At 55.7% G+C, this 15,334-nt stretch overlaps 2 protein-coding genes and 1 non-coding gene across 3 annotated transcripts in view; all 3 read right to left on the reverse strand.

Annotated features, from left to right (window-relative positions):
* The window catches only part of SLC5A5 (solute carrier family 5 member 5), a 22,017-nt gene extending 20,748 nt beyond the window's left edge, over positions 1–1,269 (reverse strand). The window contains exon 1 of the mRNA XM_026456962.1: positions 577–1,269. Coding sequence (XP_026312747.1) covers positions 577–933 — 357 coding nt within the window. The 5' untranslated portion in view covers positions 934–1,269. The remainder of the gene's footprint in view (positions 1–576) is intronic.
* An 8,368-nt stretch (positions 1,270–9,637) lies between these two features.
* RPL18A (ribosomal protein L18a) lies at positions 9,638–13,174 on the reverse strand. Its single transcript, XM_023229746.2, has 5 exons — positions 13,078–13,174; positions 11,477–11,656; positions 10,734–10,863; positions 9,928–10,037; positions 9,638–9,783 (listed from the first exon to the last, which is right to left on the reverse strand). The coding sequence occupies exons 1-5, from the start codon at positions 13,093–13,095 to the stop codon at positions 9,691–9,693; spliced, it is 531 nt and encodes a 176-aa protein (XP_023085514.1). The 5' UTR covers positions 13,096–13,174; the 3' UTR covers positions 9,638–9,690.
* LOC111554393 lies at positions 10,239–10,371 on the reverse strand. Its single transcript, XR_002735237.2, has one exon. It is a non-coding gene; the product is annotated as a small nucleolar RNA SNORA68 (small nucleolar RNA).
* Positions 13,175–15,334: the final 2,160 nt, after the last annotated feature.

Consider the following 15,334-nt stretch of genomic DNA (forward strand, 5'->3'; position numbering starts at 1 on the left):
TCCTAACCTCAAATGATCCGCTGGCCTCGGCCTCCCAAAGTGCCGGGATTACAGGCGTGAGCCACCGCGCCCGGCCCGGGTCACGATTTTAATCGCTTTACCCTCTCCCCTGAAGGGAGGTCCTGTAATTCGCCCATTTGACAGCTGGGAAACCCAAACAGAGGCACGCCCCTTGCCCAAGATAGAAGAAAGCAGTGAAGCCGGATTTCGAACCCCGGAGCCGTCAGCAGTCCCCTCTATCGCGCACACGTGGGTCTCCACGCCCGGGCAGGTGGGAGGCAGGTGTGTGTCCACACACGAGTACACACCTGGTGGAGCCGGGCCCCGCCCCTCGCGCGCTTCCACCGAAGAAGCAGGACGCCAGGCTCTCTCTTCCTCCCTCCTGCCCCTCTCCCGGCGCCTGGGGCCTCTTCCTAGAAACCTCCCCACGTGTCTGCCTAGGGGCCCCTTCCGTTAAAGCACTGAAGTGCCATTCGCTTCCTCCTGCACAGCGGCTCAAAGCCCCAGCGCCTCCCCCGCACCGGGTCCCAGCACTGCCAGTGGGGCAGGTCCTGCCCCTGGGCCTCTGTCCGGTACCTCGTAGGTGCTGGTGAGGCCCAGGCGGTAGAAGACGGGCATGAAGAGCAGGGCGGTGAGGACCGAGTTCAGAAGCTGGCCCAGGCACATCCAGAGGAACTTGAGGCCGTAGCGATAGGCCTCCGACGGCACGCCCAGCACCTGCACCGCGGACATGAAGCTGGCGGACAACGACAGGCCCACGGGCAGGGCCGCCAGGCGCCGGCCCCCGGTGAAGAAGTCCTCAGCGCTGCGCTGCCCGCCCCGAGCCAGCCCGACCCATAGCCCAATGCCAGTGGACACCAGGAGCATGAGGGCAAAGACCCCATAGTCCCAGGCTCCGAAGGTGGGCCGTTCCCCGGTCTCCACGGCCTTCATGAGGGTGGGTGCGGAGGCCCAGCGCGTCCTCGGACGCCCTGTGTGTTCAAGCCGGGGAAGCTGGTAGGAGCCGAGGAGGCAGGACCGGGCGGACGGGTAGGAGGATGCTCGGCAGCCTGTCCCCGCTCCGTCTGGGGTGGGAAGCGGCGAGAGGGGCCGGGGCTCCCTGGGTTAAAATCTATGGGTTGTCGATGTCCGTGTCGGCCTCCCTATCCCGGCTCTCTGTCTCTGCCCCTGCTGTCTGTCTGGCCACCTCGCCTCTCACTCTGGGTTCCGCTGTCCCATGCAGCCGGCTGTCTGTCCCTCTCCCTGGGTGCTGTGCTCAGCGCTGACAGCTGGAGGTCGCCTTGGGGCTTAGGGAGCAGCTGGTGATTGTGGACTGCAGATTTATTGGGCTCCCAGGTCACCGCGACTCCGCCTCCAGACCTAGGGGCGGGCAGGACCCGCACCCTTTCTGCCCTGGACTGGGACAGGCAGGCCGGGACAGGCTACCTGGGTGGCTGCAGGTGGTGGTATCGGGGAGGGCTCCCAAATGCCTCCCCATCCCCATGCACCCAGCCATCCCCATGCACTGTGATCCCCTGATCACAGCTGTCACTGCTGTTGACAGGTGGGGAAATTCAGGCTCAGAGAGGGCATGTCACTTATCCAAGGCCACACAGCCTGCTTCAGCACTCAAAGCCGCATTGTGCTTGAATACCTTGAGCTATGGGGAGCTCACTTTCATGCAGGACTGGGGTTCACTTTCAGGGTTTCGGGGGACCCGTAAAGAAAACTTACCCGGCTTTACCAACCCTGAACTGGCCTACCCCCTTTCTCTAGAGCCTTAGGGGGTGGGCACCACTGAACCCCGCTCTTGGGCTAAGCTGGGTGGGAGACATTCAGAGCTCAAGTCCTGAGTGGGTACACACTTGGGGAAGACTTTGCTCCTCCCTGGGCCTCAGTTTCCCCATCTGTAAACAAGGATAAAATAGACCCTGCCTCAGAGGAATAAATGGGACCTGGTAACAAAAGCCTGGTACATGATAAGTGCCTCATTCATTTATTCCTTTATTCATTTACCACTTCATTCATTCATTCACTGTTTCCTTTGCAGATATGCACTGAGAGTTGGCCCTGTGCCAGGCATAAATGGATCACTGAGTTGGTGGTGGTGGGGGGGGGAGGGCTTTTGAGGTTATGAACCCGAATAAGCGGAGACCATGACCACCAGGGAGGTAGGATCTGTGTCGTCCCTATCATATAGATGAGGAAACCAAGGTTGTGTGTGGGAGAAAGTCTACTGAGGGGGGTCATGCTACCATGAGGACCAAGGAGCTGTCATCTCAGGGCCCTTCTCTGCGGGACCCAGGAGGACTTTGTTTTTTTTGTTTTTTTGTTTTTTGAGACAGAGTCTCGCTCTGTTGCCCAAGCTGGAGTGCAGTGGCCAGATCTCAGCTCACTGCAAGCTCCGCCTCCCAGGTTCACACCATTCTCCTGCCTCAGCCTCCCGAGTAGCTGGGACTACAGGCGCCCGCCACCTCGCCCGGCTAGTTTTTTGTATTTTTTTTTTTTTTTTAGTAGAGATGGGGTTTCACCGTGTTAGCCAGGATGGTCTCGATCTCCTGACCTTGTGATCCGCCCGCCTCGGCCTCCCAAAGTGCTGGGATTACAGGCTTGAGCCACCGCACCCGGCCTCCCCAGGAGGACTTTGACCTCTGGAGGTTCCGGTCTCTGGGTTCAAGTCTCAGCTCAGCCTTCAACTTTCTGGGTGACCACGCATCTCAAACTTGGTTCCCTTCTCCATAAGCTGGTGGAATCTGAAATCCTGGGGGGTTGAATGAAACAGCATCAGAGGCTGGGCATGATGGCTTATGTCTGTAATCCCAGCACTTTGGAAGGCTGAAGTGGGAGGATCATTTGAGTCCCAGAGTTCGAGACTACCCTGAGCAACATAGTGAGACCCTGTCTGTATGAAAAATACAAAAATTAGCAAGGCGTGGTGGCACGTGCCTGTAATCCCAGCTACTCAGGAGGCTGAGGTGGGAGGATCGCTTGAGCGTGGGAGGTGGAGGCTGCAATGAGCTGTGGCTGAGAACTGCAGGGTACTCCAGCCTGGGCAGTACAGCAAGACTCTGTCTCCAAAAAAAAAAAAAAAAAAAAAAAAGGCTGCGTTCGAGTGCTTCTCGCCATCCTCTGTTGCCCCCTGGTGGCCTCCTCTGGCCTACCCTGCACTGGCCGCTCTAGCTGGGTCCAGGGTTACTCCACGCGTCCCCAGGTAACCCCCGGACAGTCCTCTTGCTCCCTCTTCGCTGTGCAAGGTGGGCCTGTCCCTCCCCCCGGGGCTGTGACACTGTGGCTGCTACACGGGCACCTGTTGCCGGCTGGTGCGTACCTCCTGCCCTCGGCAGGAGAGTGCGTTGGACACCAAGTTCTCCTTCCACCCTGGTCAGGCATCCTGGAAACCCGTTTGGAAAAGGGGAGATCTGGCCGGGCGCGGTGGCTGCCGCCTGTAATCCCAGCACTTTGGGGGGCCGAGGCGGAAGGATCTCTTGAGATCCATTCAAGACCAGTCTGGCCAACATGGTGAAACCCCGTCTCTACTAAAAATACAAAAATTAGCCGGGCGTGGTGGAGGGCGCCTGTAATCCAGGAGGCTGAGGCGGGAGAATCGCTTGAGCCTGGGAGGCGGAGGTTGCAGTGAGCCAAGATTTTGCCACTGCACTCCAGCCTGGCGACAGAGAGAGACTGTGTCTCAATCAATCAATCAATCAATGGGAGATCCCAGCAGGATCCCCTACTTGCAAAGCCCTGCCGACCAATGTGAACATATGCAAATTGTGCAAATACACGCAAATGGACCCCTTCTCTCCAGGGAAGTTCTGGGAAGGCATCGCTTCTCTTCTTCCCACCGTGAGGGTCCAGGCTGCGGCCAGAGGCCTGGGCTGAGGCGGGTGCATTGAGTGCATACTGTGTGCAGGACCCTCCGCCAGGTGCTGGGGACACAGCATTATCCAACTGGACCCACCCCAGGGAGGTGATGGCCCTAACCTCACCAGCAGATGAATACTAATTTCAGCCCAGCGCTGTGGCTCACACCTGTAATCCCAGCACTTTGAGAGGCTGAGGTGGGAGGATCGCCAGAGCCCGGGAGGTGGAGGCTGCAGTGAGCAGTGATCACACCACTGAATTCCAGCCTGGATACGGGGCGAGCAGAGACAGACAATCACGGGGTATCTTCTGGGCCTTCGTAAGGGGTGTAGATTTTATTCTGGGGGTGCTGGGGAACTCTAGGAGAGTTTGGAGCAGGTGAGGAGTCTGATGAGATTTCTAGATTCTGAAAAATGGGTCCTATCCAAGTGGCGGGAGTGCGGTGGCTGCCAGGTGGGGAGAGGAGGGAGCATTTGGAACGCACTTTGGAATTCCTAAGGAGGACTGGAGTGAGGGCCCCTGCAGAGTGGGCGGGACCATCTCCTGCCCTAGGGGAGGGAATTGTGAGCCTGGAGAGGAAAAGCAGTAGAGTGGGGAGAATCAGGTCGCACCTTCCTTGACTGTGATTCCAATCATAGGAGCGGGCAGCAGGACCCCAGGATGTGAGTTGGGAAGGGCCTAAGGCCGCAGCAGACAATGTGAGCAGAATGTGCAGGAGTGGGAGAATGGCGGCAGTGTCGGGAGCTGTACCCCGCCCCTTGGTTCCCTGGGAGACGCAGCAGGGGTTGGGGTGAGAAGTTGTGAGCTGCTGTGACTGCAGCATGACCTGCTGGGTGGCCCTGGATATCAATTCTCCTTCTGCGAGCTAGGAGCCACAGTGGGACTTGAATCCACACTATGGGGAGCCAGAATCTGTCCTTGAACTTCCACTCTGCACTCAACAAGTGCAAAAAGGCCAGTTTCAGTGGCTCATGCCTGTAATCTCAACACTTTGGGAGGCCAAGCCAGGAAGAAGGCTGGAGGCTAGGAGTTGGAGACCAGCCTGGGTAATATAGTGAGACCCCAACAGTACAATTTTTTTTTTTTTTTTGTATTTTTAGTAGAGAGGGGGTTTCACCATGTTGGCCAGGCTGGTCTTGAACTCCTGACCTCACGTGATCCACCCACCTCTGCCTCCCAAAGTGCTAGGATTACAGGTGTGAGCCACTGTGCCCAGCCAAAAATTTTTTAAAATTAGCTGAGTTCGGTGGTGTGCACCTGTGGTCCCAGCTACTAAGGAGCTGGGACCTTAAGCAGAAGGATTGCTTGAGCTGGGGAGGTTGAGGCTGCAGTGAACGGTGATTGCGCCACTGCACTTTAACCTGGGCGACAAAGGGAGACTCTGTCTCTAAAAAAATAAATAAATGCAAACTGTTTTTCCTTGTTGCTGCTGCTGTCTGTAAGATTCCATATTTCAACTGGGCACGGTGACTCACGCTTGTAATCCCAACACTTTGGGAGGCCCAGGCAGGTGGATCACCTGAGGTCAGGCGTTCAAGCCGATCCTGGCCAACATGATGAAACCCCATGTCTACTAAAAACACAAAAAACTAGCCAGGCATGGTGGCGGTCACGTGTGATCCCAGCTACTCGGAAGGCTGAAGTAGGAGAATTGTTTGAACCCAAGAGGCAGAGGTTGCAGTGAGCCGAGATTGTGCCATTGCACTCCAGCCTGGGCAGCAAGAGTGAAACTCCATCTCAAAAAAAAAAAAAAAAAATTCCGTAATAATTGTAAGTCCTGATACTCAACTGTGAGTCTCAGATTCTGTGATTCTTACATAGTCTCTCTTGGTTGCAGGAACTGGGGCTGGGGTCTCTTGGGGTCCCTTCTCGTCTGTCCTGCTTTGGCACTGCCCTTGTCCCCATTGGTTCTGACTCAGGAGTAGAGGTGCAGGGCGGGTCAGGGAGGGAAGGCTTTGAATGTCACTCCCCCATGGATCACAGCCCTACCGAGGTGACACCTGGCACCTTGACAAGCCCAGGAATAAGACCCAGGAGCGCCTCGGCACCTGAGGAGGTGGGAGGAGTTCCTGGATGCCTGCCCTTGCTTATCCTTGGGTTAACTGGATGAGCCTGGGTAGGACCTGTCCCGCTCCAGACCCCAGCAGACATCCAGGCTCTCCCTGGCCGGCCTCTGCCTTATCGGCCCCACTTACAGCCACGCGGAATGACCCATTGCTGCCCAGCCCCAGGGCTTTCGCTCTGGTTGGTGTTGTACCTCCTTTCCTCAACAGCCAGGAGCAGTTCTTGTTTATTTTGTATTTGTTTTTCTGAGGCAGGGGCTCACTCTGTTGCCCAGGCTGGAGTGCAGTGGAGAGGTTATGGCTCACTGCAGCCTCAATCTTCTGGGCTCAAGTGATCCTCCTGCCTCGGACTCCCAAGTAGCTGGGCCTACGGGCGCACCACCACCCAGCCTCTGCATGGGATTGTGACTGCTCTTTTCCCTCCTGAGAAAGAACCAGGGTCTGTCTATTCCTTCAAGCACCCACACTGGAATTAACACAGGCCCCTGCACAAAGTAGGGGCTCAAGGACGATTGAGGCTGCAAAGGGATGGTGTGTGTGGGGTGAGGGCGGGCGCGTGGAGTTTGGGTAGAGGACTGGCTATGACAGATGGGTGGATGGGAAAGTGGATGGATGGATGAATGTATGTATGTATGTATGTATGGATGGACTGGTGGGTAGTTGGATGGGTGAATGGATGGATGGATGGATGGGTGGGTGGATTGAGTGGATGAATGGATGGACAGGTAGCTGGTTGGATGGTGGAGGAATGTGACTGAATGGAAGGATGGTGATTCACTGGGGGTGGGGGAATTCGGTGGTAGAGGAGCTTCTGGGCACATTTACGAGAGGCTGAGTAGATGGCAGGTTGGTGTTCTGTAAGTGCATTCATCCTCTGTCAATGGCTCCTCAACCATGTCTCAGCTGGTTGGAGCAGAGCTCTCCCAACTGGTTCCCAGGCTGCTGCCACGTGGTTGAAGCCCTGCAGGGGCTCTAAGGCACAGGGAGGGGACTGAGGTGGAGACGAGGGTGTGCAGTGAGCTTTGGTGGGGCCCTGAGCCTTCCATGCCTTCCAATCTCCTGATTTCTCATCCTCCAACTCACCTAATATCATCTCGCCTGCTCCGCAGCCTAAAGGGATCATCACCCTCACCGTATCCGGGAAGAAATGGCTCAGAGTGGGCAGGGACTTCCAGGCAGTTCTCATGGCCTGAGTCCACGGTGCCACGCCGTGCCTCAGGCCCAGCTCAAGATCAGATCACATCTAACAGAGCAGCTCCATTACAGCCTAAGCAGGACTCATGTTTCCTCCCCGTGTTCTTATCAAAGGGGTAGAAGGGTCAAGCCTTAGGGAGGGGGGCAGCATCGCACAGGGTCAGGTACCCAGGCACAGGGTCAGATCCTTCTCCCTCGCTGCTCCTGTGTGTTGCTTCTTCATGGTCCACAATGACTGCTGGAGCACTGGCCATCATGCCCACACACCAGCCAGACGCGTTCTTTCTTGGAAATGGCCCATCACTGCTGTATTTTTGTTTTGTTTGGTCTCGCCCTGTTGCCAGGCTGGAGTACAGTGGCACGATCGTGGTTCACTGCAGCCTCAACCTCCAGGCTCAAGTGGTTCTCACACCTCAGGCCCCCAAGTAGCTGGGACTACAGGGGTGCACTACAGCCAGCTAATGTTACTTGGTAAAGACAGGGTCTTGCAATGTCTACCTGTCTGGTCTCAAACTCCTGGCCTCAAGTGATCCTCCTCCCTCAGCCTTCCAAAGTGCTGACAGTCATGAGCCACACCTGGCCACTGCTATGGAGACCAGGAAATGTATTTTCTTTTCTGGGTGGCACTTAAGTATGAAGATTCCCTTACGGAGAAAGGAGAGTTTGTACTAGAAACCACAAAAGATGAAATTCAGGCAAAATTTTGAAATTTCCAGTTATCACCCCCCCCAACCCAATATACTCTGAGGAACATCAAAAGATATCCTGGGCCAGGCAGGGTGGCTCATGCCTGTAATCCCAGCACTTAGGAGGCCGTGGCGGGTAGATCACAAGGTCAGGAGTTCGAGACTAGCCTGGCCCACATGGTGAAACCCCATCTCTGCTAAAAATACAAAAAATCAGTCAGGCATGGTGGCAGGCACCTGTAATTTCAGCTACTCTGGAGGCTGAGGCAGGAGAATCCCTTGAACCTGGGAAGCAGAGGTTGCAGTGAGCTGAGACCGTGCCACTGCACTCCAGCCTGGGAAACACAGTGAGAGTCCATCTCAAAAACAAAAGTAATTCTGGAAAAACATATGATTTTACCCAAGCTTTTGCCCACATATGTAAAGAGCTTTTACAAAATAAAAAAGGATACCATAGGAAAGTTGAGTCTCTCCTGGATACACTGGGTGACACACATGGCCCCTGCCCTCTCAGAACTAGTGGGGGATAGAAATCAAATATAGCCCAGACCCGGGAGCCTATGTGCAGTTTCACAAACTCGAGTGAGGCCAGTCTGGGGGAATCTGTGGTATTCCAGGCAAGTGCAAAGGCCCTAGCGTGGGAAGGAGCCAGTTGTTGGGGGACCCATGGGGTTCTATGGTCTACGGGGCTGTCCCCAGGCCTGGGTCTTACCCAGATGGTTGCTTGTGTGCTGGCCCTGCCCAGGCCCTGGGCGCCTCTCAGGTGAGGCTGAAAGAGGCCTGGTTTCCTGGAAACCACAGCAACTGCAGAGGTGGAAGACTGTCCTTGCCCTGAGTGTGGTGGAGCCCCTGTGGTCCCAGCTACTTGGGAGGCTGAGGCAGGAGGATCACTTGAGCCCAGGAGGTGAAGACTACAGTGTGCCATGATCTCTCCACTGCACTCCAGTCAGGGTGACAGAGCAAGACCCTCTTTCAAAAAGCCGTAACTGCTACCTAGTCCTGGCTTCCTCCTGACCCTGGGCTCCCTGGGACAAAGGAGGGCCCCACAGGCTGCCCCCATCAACTGCACAGCAGCACTTCCCACATCAATGCGGAACCTGATGTTCAGATCAAGACGGCAAGTCCCAGAAGGGCTGCTGGCACAGAACAGGGTTGCCCAAGGTCACACAACAAAGGATGGGTGGAGGCCTGAGCTCTTGGCTGTGTCTCAAGCTTCTCCAACGCCAGCTTAGCCTCCACCTGACAAGACGGACTCAGCCAGGATGGCATTAGTGTCATGCCTGGTATTTTCCAGGCCTGAAGCGGTTTCTTGGAGACAAGTACCTGTGGCGAGTCCTTGACCTCCTTGGGCAAGATTAGGGCGCCATCTAAGAGGCCCCCAACCAGCGAAAGAGAAAAACAGCCTCCAAGCAGCAGAGCGCGCCCCTTGGGTGCCCTCTTGTGTCTACTCTGAGAACTTTGGGGACTGAGGGGAATCCCCAGGGAGTGACTGCGAATCCCACTATCTAGGGAGACTCTCCCTGCTCCAGACTCAGGAGGGAAGCCTCAGAAGCCTGTGTCTGACAAGGCAGTTGGGACAGATTTGGGGCCCAGGACAGACAGTACTCCTGCAGCTAACAGCCCAGGGATGAGCAGGGCTAAGAACTGACCAAGCAAGAGGGAGCTCAGGGGTGGGGGCTCCTGGAGGGCCCACTCCAGGAGAGGAGGATGTGAGGGTTTGTTTGTCTGCACTGAAAACCCCTCCTAAGACAGAGAAACAGCAGCTCCGCTGCGCCCCAGGAGGTGACTGGACCAGCCTCTCATAGCATCCCTTTGAGCTCTGCAGAGTGTGCAAAGAAAACATGCGGTGAGCACCAGGTCCTTCCTGAGTTTATTTGGGGCACACCCAGGCGAAGGGCCTGCACCTAAAAGAAGGTGTTGGGCCTCTTGGTGGTGAAGCGTGGCTTGTGCTGACGGCGCAGGACCCGGTGGGGCAGCGGGAACTTGATCTTGGAGTCCTGTGAGGAGGGGAGGCAGGTTGAGGGGGGTTGGAAGTCTCTTAACACCCCATCCTGTGGGGTCACTGAGGTGTAGCCATCCCCCACTGGGCTCCTGCGTCAGAGCAGGTGCTTCCCTCCAGGGGAGTCCCCCAGGGCACTTACGTGGAACTGCTTGACAGCCGGCCGACGGCACTTGCTGGCTGCGATCTCCTCCACCTTCATGATCTGAATGGAGTGGGCCCGGGCACGGTGCCGGGCACCCATGTCTCGGTCTGTGGAAAGGAGGGGGGGGCAGTGTAACGGTGTTGCCTGGGCTCTGGGCATTCAGCAAACCTCCTGCTCGGTGCCTGCCCAATGACCTGGCACATCCTGTTGGTCACAGCAATTGCCTGAGGGCTCAGGGCTCACGGGAAGGTGGTAGTGAGGAAACGAGATAGCCCAAGGCCTGGGTCCCAGCAGGCACTGGCCACTAGAGTTGTAGAACCTCCAAATTCACTTTGAGGGGCACAGCCACAGCCTCCCAAAGGCGACGAGATCCGCTTGCTGTTTGCACCTCTGTTTAAACCACCGCTATAAGAAACAGTGATTCTTGGGTTTAGGTGCAATCAGGAAGGTGTGGGGGTCTCATAGACCCTGGCGGGTGAGCCAGGGAAAAGGTGCCAGCTCCCAACAGTGGGCAGGGGTTGAACTCGGTTCTAAGTGGGTCCCAGAAAACACTGGTGAAGCGGACCCCAGTCTAAACAAGGTGCAGACCCAAAATGGGAGTTTCTGAGATGCGATGTGATTTACAACTGAGCCTGGTAGGGCTCTCAGAAAAGGGCATTTGGGGCCCAGGGCACCCTCTCGTCTTCCTGTGCCCTGCCACCAGCTCTGAGACTCTCCTGCCCTGGTAGCCTCTGGCATTTGCCCTGCCACAGTGTGAGGGAATCAGGGAGTGTCTAAAGCCAGAGGCGGGAAGCACAGCTTACAGCACTGGGTGACAGCGCCCGCAGTGGTCAGGTCCCGGTATTCCCGGTACATGTTGTGGGTGCCGCTCCGGGAGTCATAGCGCAGCCAGATTCCAAAGTTCTTCACCCGCAGTGGGGACTTCTCAAACACCTGCCAAGGAGAGGCCACAGGGAGAGGTGAGCCGGATCCGCCCTAGCCCCTTCCTCCTGAACCCTCGGCCTCTAAAGCACACCCCAGCCTCCAGGCCTACTCTATGGCCAGACTGTTGTGCCTCAGTTTCCCAGCCCCATCCAGCTTCAGGAACCCTTGGGGAGCCTGCCAGGTAAGGGAACTTTCCACGCCAACAGCCTGAAGTCCAGGCTTCCTCCACGGAGAGACCAACCCACCCCAGATGCAGTCCCTAAACTCAGGTCTCCTGGGACCTGTCTGGGCCAAGTTAGCTACCACCCACGGACCGGACAGCCATCGCCTCTCCTCACTTGATAAACAGGGCCCAGAGAAGACAGCACTAACCAAAGTATCCCACCATGCCACCCACCCCCTTCCTGCATCGCTGGCTTTCTAATCAGGGAAATGGCACATAAGCTCTGCTCCAGTCCCATGACCCAGAGAAAAACACAACCCATGGCTCTGATGTCTGATGTGCTGGGATTACAGGCATGAGCCACCGTGCCCGGTCCATGTCTAATTAATTCTTGAGATGCATTATGCCCCATGAGGCTCAAATCCACTCCAGACCCACACGGCCCCGGCCTCCCCATACCTGCCCACAGTAGACAATCTCCCCTGAAGACTTCTTCATCTTCTTTAACTGAGATACGAAGTACCAGAAGCGGGACTTGGCGACGACATGATTAGGCGCAAAGATTCGCATGCGGTAGAGGGGTGGTGTGTGGCATTTGGGGGTGGGCAGGCAGCGACCCACCACCTTGTACTCTCGTAGCTGAAAGGAAACAGGACTGAGATTAAGGCCAGCACATACACCTGGCAACTGTGGAGATTCACCTCACTCCCTTGCCTGCACCCGATGACCACAGATTCAGGCAGTAGGAGACAGGGCCACCCCAGGGCCTCCATGTGGATTCCTGGTGACTGTGGGTCACACTCCCCACCACAGCTTTATCCACAAAAAGAACTGAGGAGAGGGAGGTCGCCAGGGAGAATTAATTAAGTTGCCCGACTCGCCTTTGCCTGGGCTAAGGGTTTCAGACCAGGAAAGCTGAGGCTTAGTTAGACCCACAGTCTCCTTTCTTCATGCTGCAGTCCTGAACTGCTTTGCAGTCCCCGTCAAACAGCTACTCTGCACCTCATAACATCCAGCCAACATCTTCTTTCACCCTGAGGCCCACAGGCAGTGACCAGTATGGGATCTCACAGCCCATTCCAGGCAGAAATAGGACAAGACCTCAGGTCTCTCCCCAGTCCTGGGATCCCTGCACTGTTGCCATGCGAGCTGCGGATGCCTCCGTTTTCCCAACTGCAATCCAAACGTTTGGCCCAGGGAAGGCTCCCGGTTTACAGATGCAGAGGTGAGAATCTTTGGTCAAGTTCAGGCTCTGTTACATGGCACAAAGAAACCACCTTTGAAACTGACTCGTCAGCTTTTTACTAGTATCAATGAAAAACAGGCACAAATTATCGCAGACTGTTCCTATTTTTACTGTGAACCTGACCCACCGGCCTCGGCACCACACGTTCAGGAAGCATCTGGGGCCCGGGGCATCCTCTCGTTTTCCTGTGCCCCGCCACCAGCTCCGAGACTCTCCTGCCCTGGTAGCCTCTGGCATTTACCCCTGGCAATGGGGCCGGCCCCTTTAACAGCAAGGAAACTGAGGCTGGAGATCTGGACAAAACACACCCACTCCATGGGAGTCCGGCTTCTCCTATCTCTGCGCCATAGCGCCGTTTGGTTCTATCCAGTATGTGTCACAGCGTTAAGCCTCACGCTCCCCGTTTCGGCTCATTGTCAGCAATTTTCATCTGCTTCTCACAGCCATTCCGGGAAGAAAATACTACTGCTGCACCGCCACGTCCACATTGCAGACAGGAAAACAGAAACTTGGCGGCTTGACGAAGTGCCGGGGCTCGGGCCTCCACGCTGCGCGACATATTCCTTCCCCCGGGAAGAAGACCCGGAGTCCTTGGACCCCCGCGATCCCTGAGTTGGCCCAGGCCACGCATCGCTCTCTCCACGCGGCGCCCACGACGGCCGCCATGTTGACTGCAACAAGAGAACGCGGCGCGCGGCCAAGCAGGACCCAGACAGGAGCGTGCGTCACCAACCCGACCCACGCCACCTCTGCAGACCCCCGATGGGGCCCGTGCCCCATCTCTTGGCCCCCTGCCTCGCCGCGCTCGCCTTACTGTGCCAGAAGCCTTCATGGCGTCCTCTCCGCTCTCGCCGCCACCAGCAAAAGGAAGTGCCCTCTTTCGCGCAGCCGTTCACCAGGCCTTCATTACCGGAAGACCCGCCCTCTCAATGCCGCACGTCCATTGGCTTCTCTGCCCCGCACTCAAAGCGACCTGCGTCTTCATTGGCTACGGATCCACCTACTACTCAAAGCTCGTCCTCTCTTCACAGCGAGACTTCGTTTCCCAGAAGGCAACGAGGCAAGCACCACCTGTTCCACCACGACCGTAACGGAGCGTCGGCGCGCGCGGCACGCCGGGAGTTGTAGGCACTCCGCCAGTCCCGGCTGCCACTAGGGGCGGCGGCGGGCGCCGCCTGCAGGATGCCTAAGCATTGAACTGGACCTCGGGTGGCTGCGGTGTTTACGATGAGATGCCGATGCTTCACACTCTGGGCCTCGTCCTCCAGGGAGGTGTGTTACGGAGGTCTCCGGCCCGATACCTGAGGGTTCTCATCTGTAAAACTGGAATACAAATTATATGTTTTTCTCTAGCGATGTTGCAGCACGAATATTGAGTAAGCGCTGGAATGCCGTTTTTATTTGGGGTCCGATTTGTGTTTCATAGTAGGTGGGATTCAAACCCTGTCTGCCTGCCTCCAGTTCATAAAGAACCTGGGGGAGCGGGGGTTGGGGGAGAGCTCGCGGAGAGCACGAGAATGGATCAAGATCCAGCCGCCCACTTTGAGGGGCTCGGACAGAAAGAAGCCCTCCTGGGGATGAGGACGGAGACCAGATATGAAAAAAGAAACAGCCGCAAACAACTCCCTGATGACAAGGCTGTGAAGTAAAATTAAGAGGAAAGAGGCAGGAGGCTGAGGCATGAGAATAATTTGAACTCAGGAGCCAGAGGTTGCAGTGAGCGGAGATCGCGCCTTTGCACTCCAGGCTGGGGGACAGAGTAAGACTCTGTCTCAAAAAAGAAGAAGAAGAAAAAAAAAAAAGGCAGGTAGGTGCGGTGGCTCACGCCTGTAATCCCAGCACTTTCGGAGGCCGTGGTGGGTGGATCACGAGGTCAGGAGTTCAAGACCAGCCTGGCCAACATGGCGAAACCCTGTCTCTACTAAAAATACAAAAATCAGCCAGGCGTGGTGGTGGGCGCCTGTAATCATAGCTACTCAGGAGGCTGAGGCAGGAGAATCGCTTGAACCTGGGAGATGGAGGTTGCAGCGAGCCAAGCTCACACCATTGCACTCCAGCCTGGGAGACAGGGCAAGACTCCAACTCGGAAAAAAACAAAACGAAAAAAAGAAAGAAAAAGGACAGCAAGTATGCAATTTTTTATTTTCATTTTTCTTATTTTGCATTTCAGGTTCTCTGAATCTGGTTTTGTGGATTCAAGTCACTACTGGGTGTGATTTTCTTTTCTTTACTTTTTTTTTTTTGAGATGGAGTCTTACTGTGTTCCTCAGGCTGCAGTGCAGTGGTGAGATCTCGGCTCACTACAACCTCCGCCTCCTGGGTTCAAACGATTCTCCCGCCTCAGCCTCCAGAGTAGCTGGGATTACAGGTGCCCACCACCATGCCTGGGTAATTTTTGTATTTTTAGTAGAGACGGGGTTTCACTATGTTGGTTAGGCTAGTCTCCAACTCCTGACCTCAGGTAATCCGCCTGCTGTGGCCTCCCAAAGTGTTGGGATTACAGGCGTGAGCCACCGCGCCCGGCCCAATGATTTTCTTATTCCAGTATGGCTTGGCTCCCTTCACCTCCTTTGTGCTGTTAATGTCAAACATATTACCTTTCTCTATATTATAGACCCAACAATACAATTAATATATAGTTTTTGTTGTTGTTGTTTTAAGATAGAGTCTAACTCTGTCGCCCAAACTGGAGTGCAGTGGCATCATTTGAGCTCACTGCAACCTCCACCTCCCAGGTTCAAGCAATTCTCTTGCCTCAGCCTCCAGCGTAGCTGGGACTACAGGCGTGCACCACCACGCCTGGCTAATGTTTTGTATTTTTAGTAGAGACAGGTTTTACCATGTTGTCCAGGCTGGCCTCGAATTCCTGACCTCAGGTGAACCACCCCCCTCGGCCTCCCAAAGTGCTGGGATTACAGGCATGAGGCACTGCACCCAGCCTGTTTTTTTGTCTGTTTTGTTTTTTTGAGAATCCGCCTACCTTGGCCTCCCAAAGTGCTGGGATTACAGACATGAGCCACCAGGCCTGGCCAATATATAGTTTTGTACATTGCTTTTTTTTTTTTTTTTTT

Source organism: Piliocolobus tephrosceles, chromosome 21, assembly GCF_002776525.5.
Source record: "Piliocolobus tephrosceles isolate RC106 chromosome 21, ASM277652v3, whole genome shotgun sequence".
In the NCBI taxonomy this organism is placed as follows: domain Eukaryota; kingdom Metazoa; phylum Chordata; class Mammalia; order Primates; family Cercopithecidae; genus Piliocolobus; species Piliocolobus tephrosceles.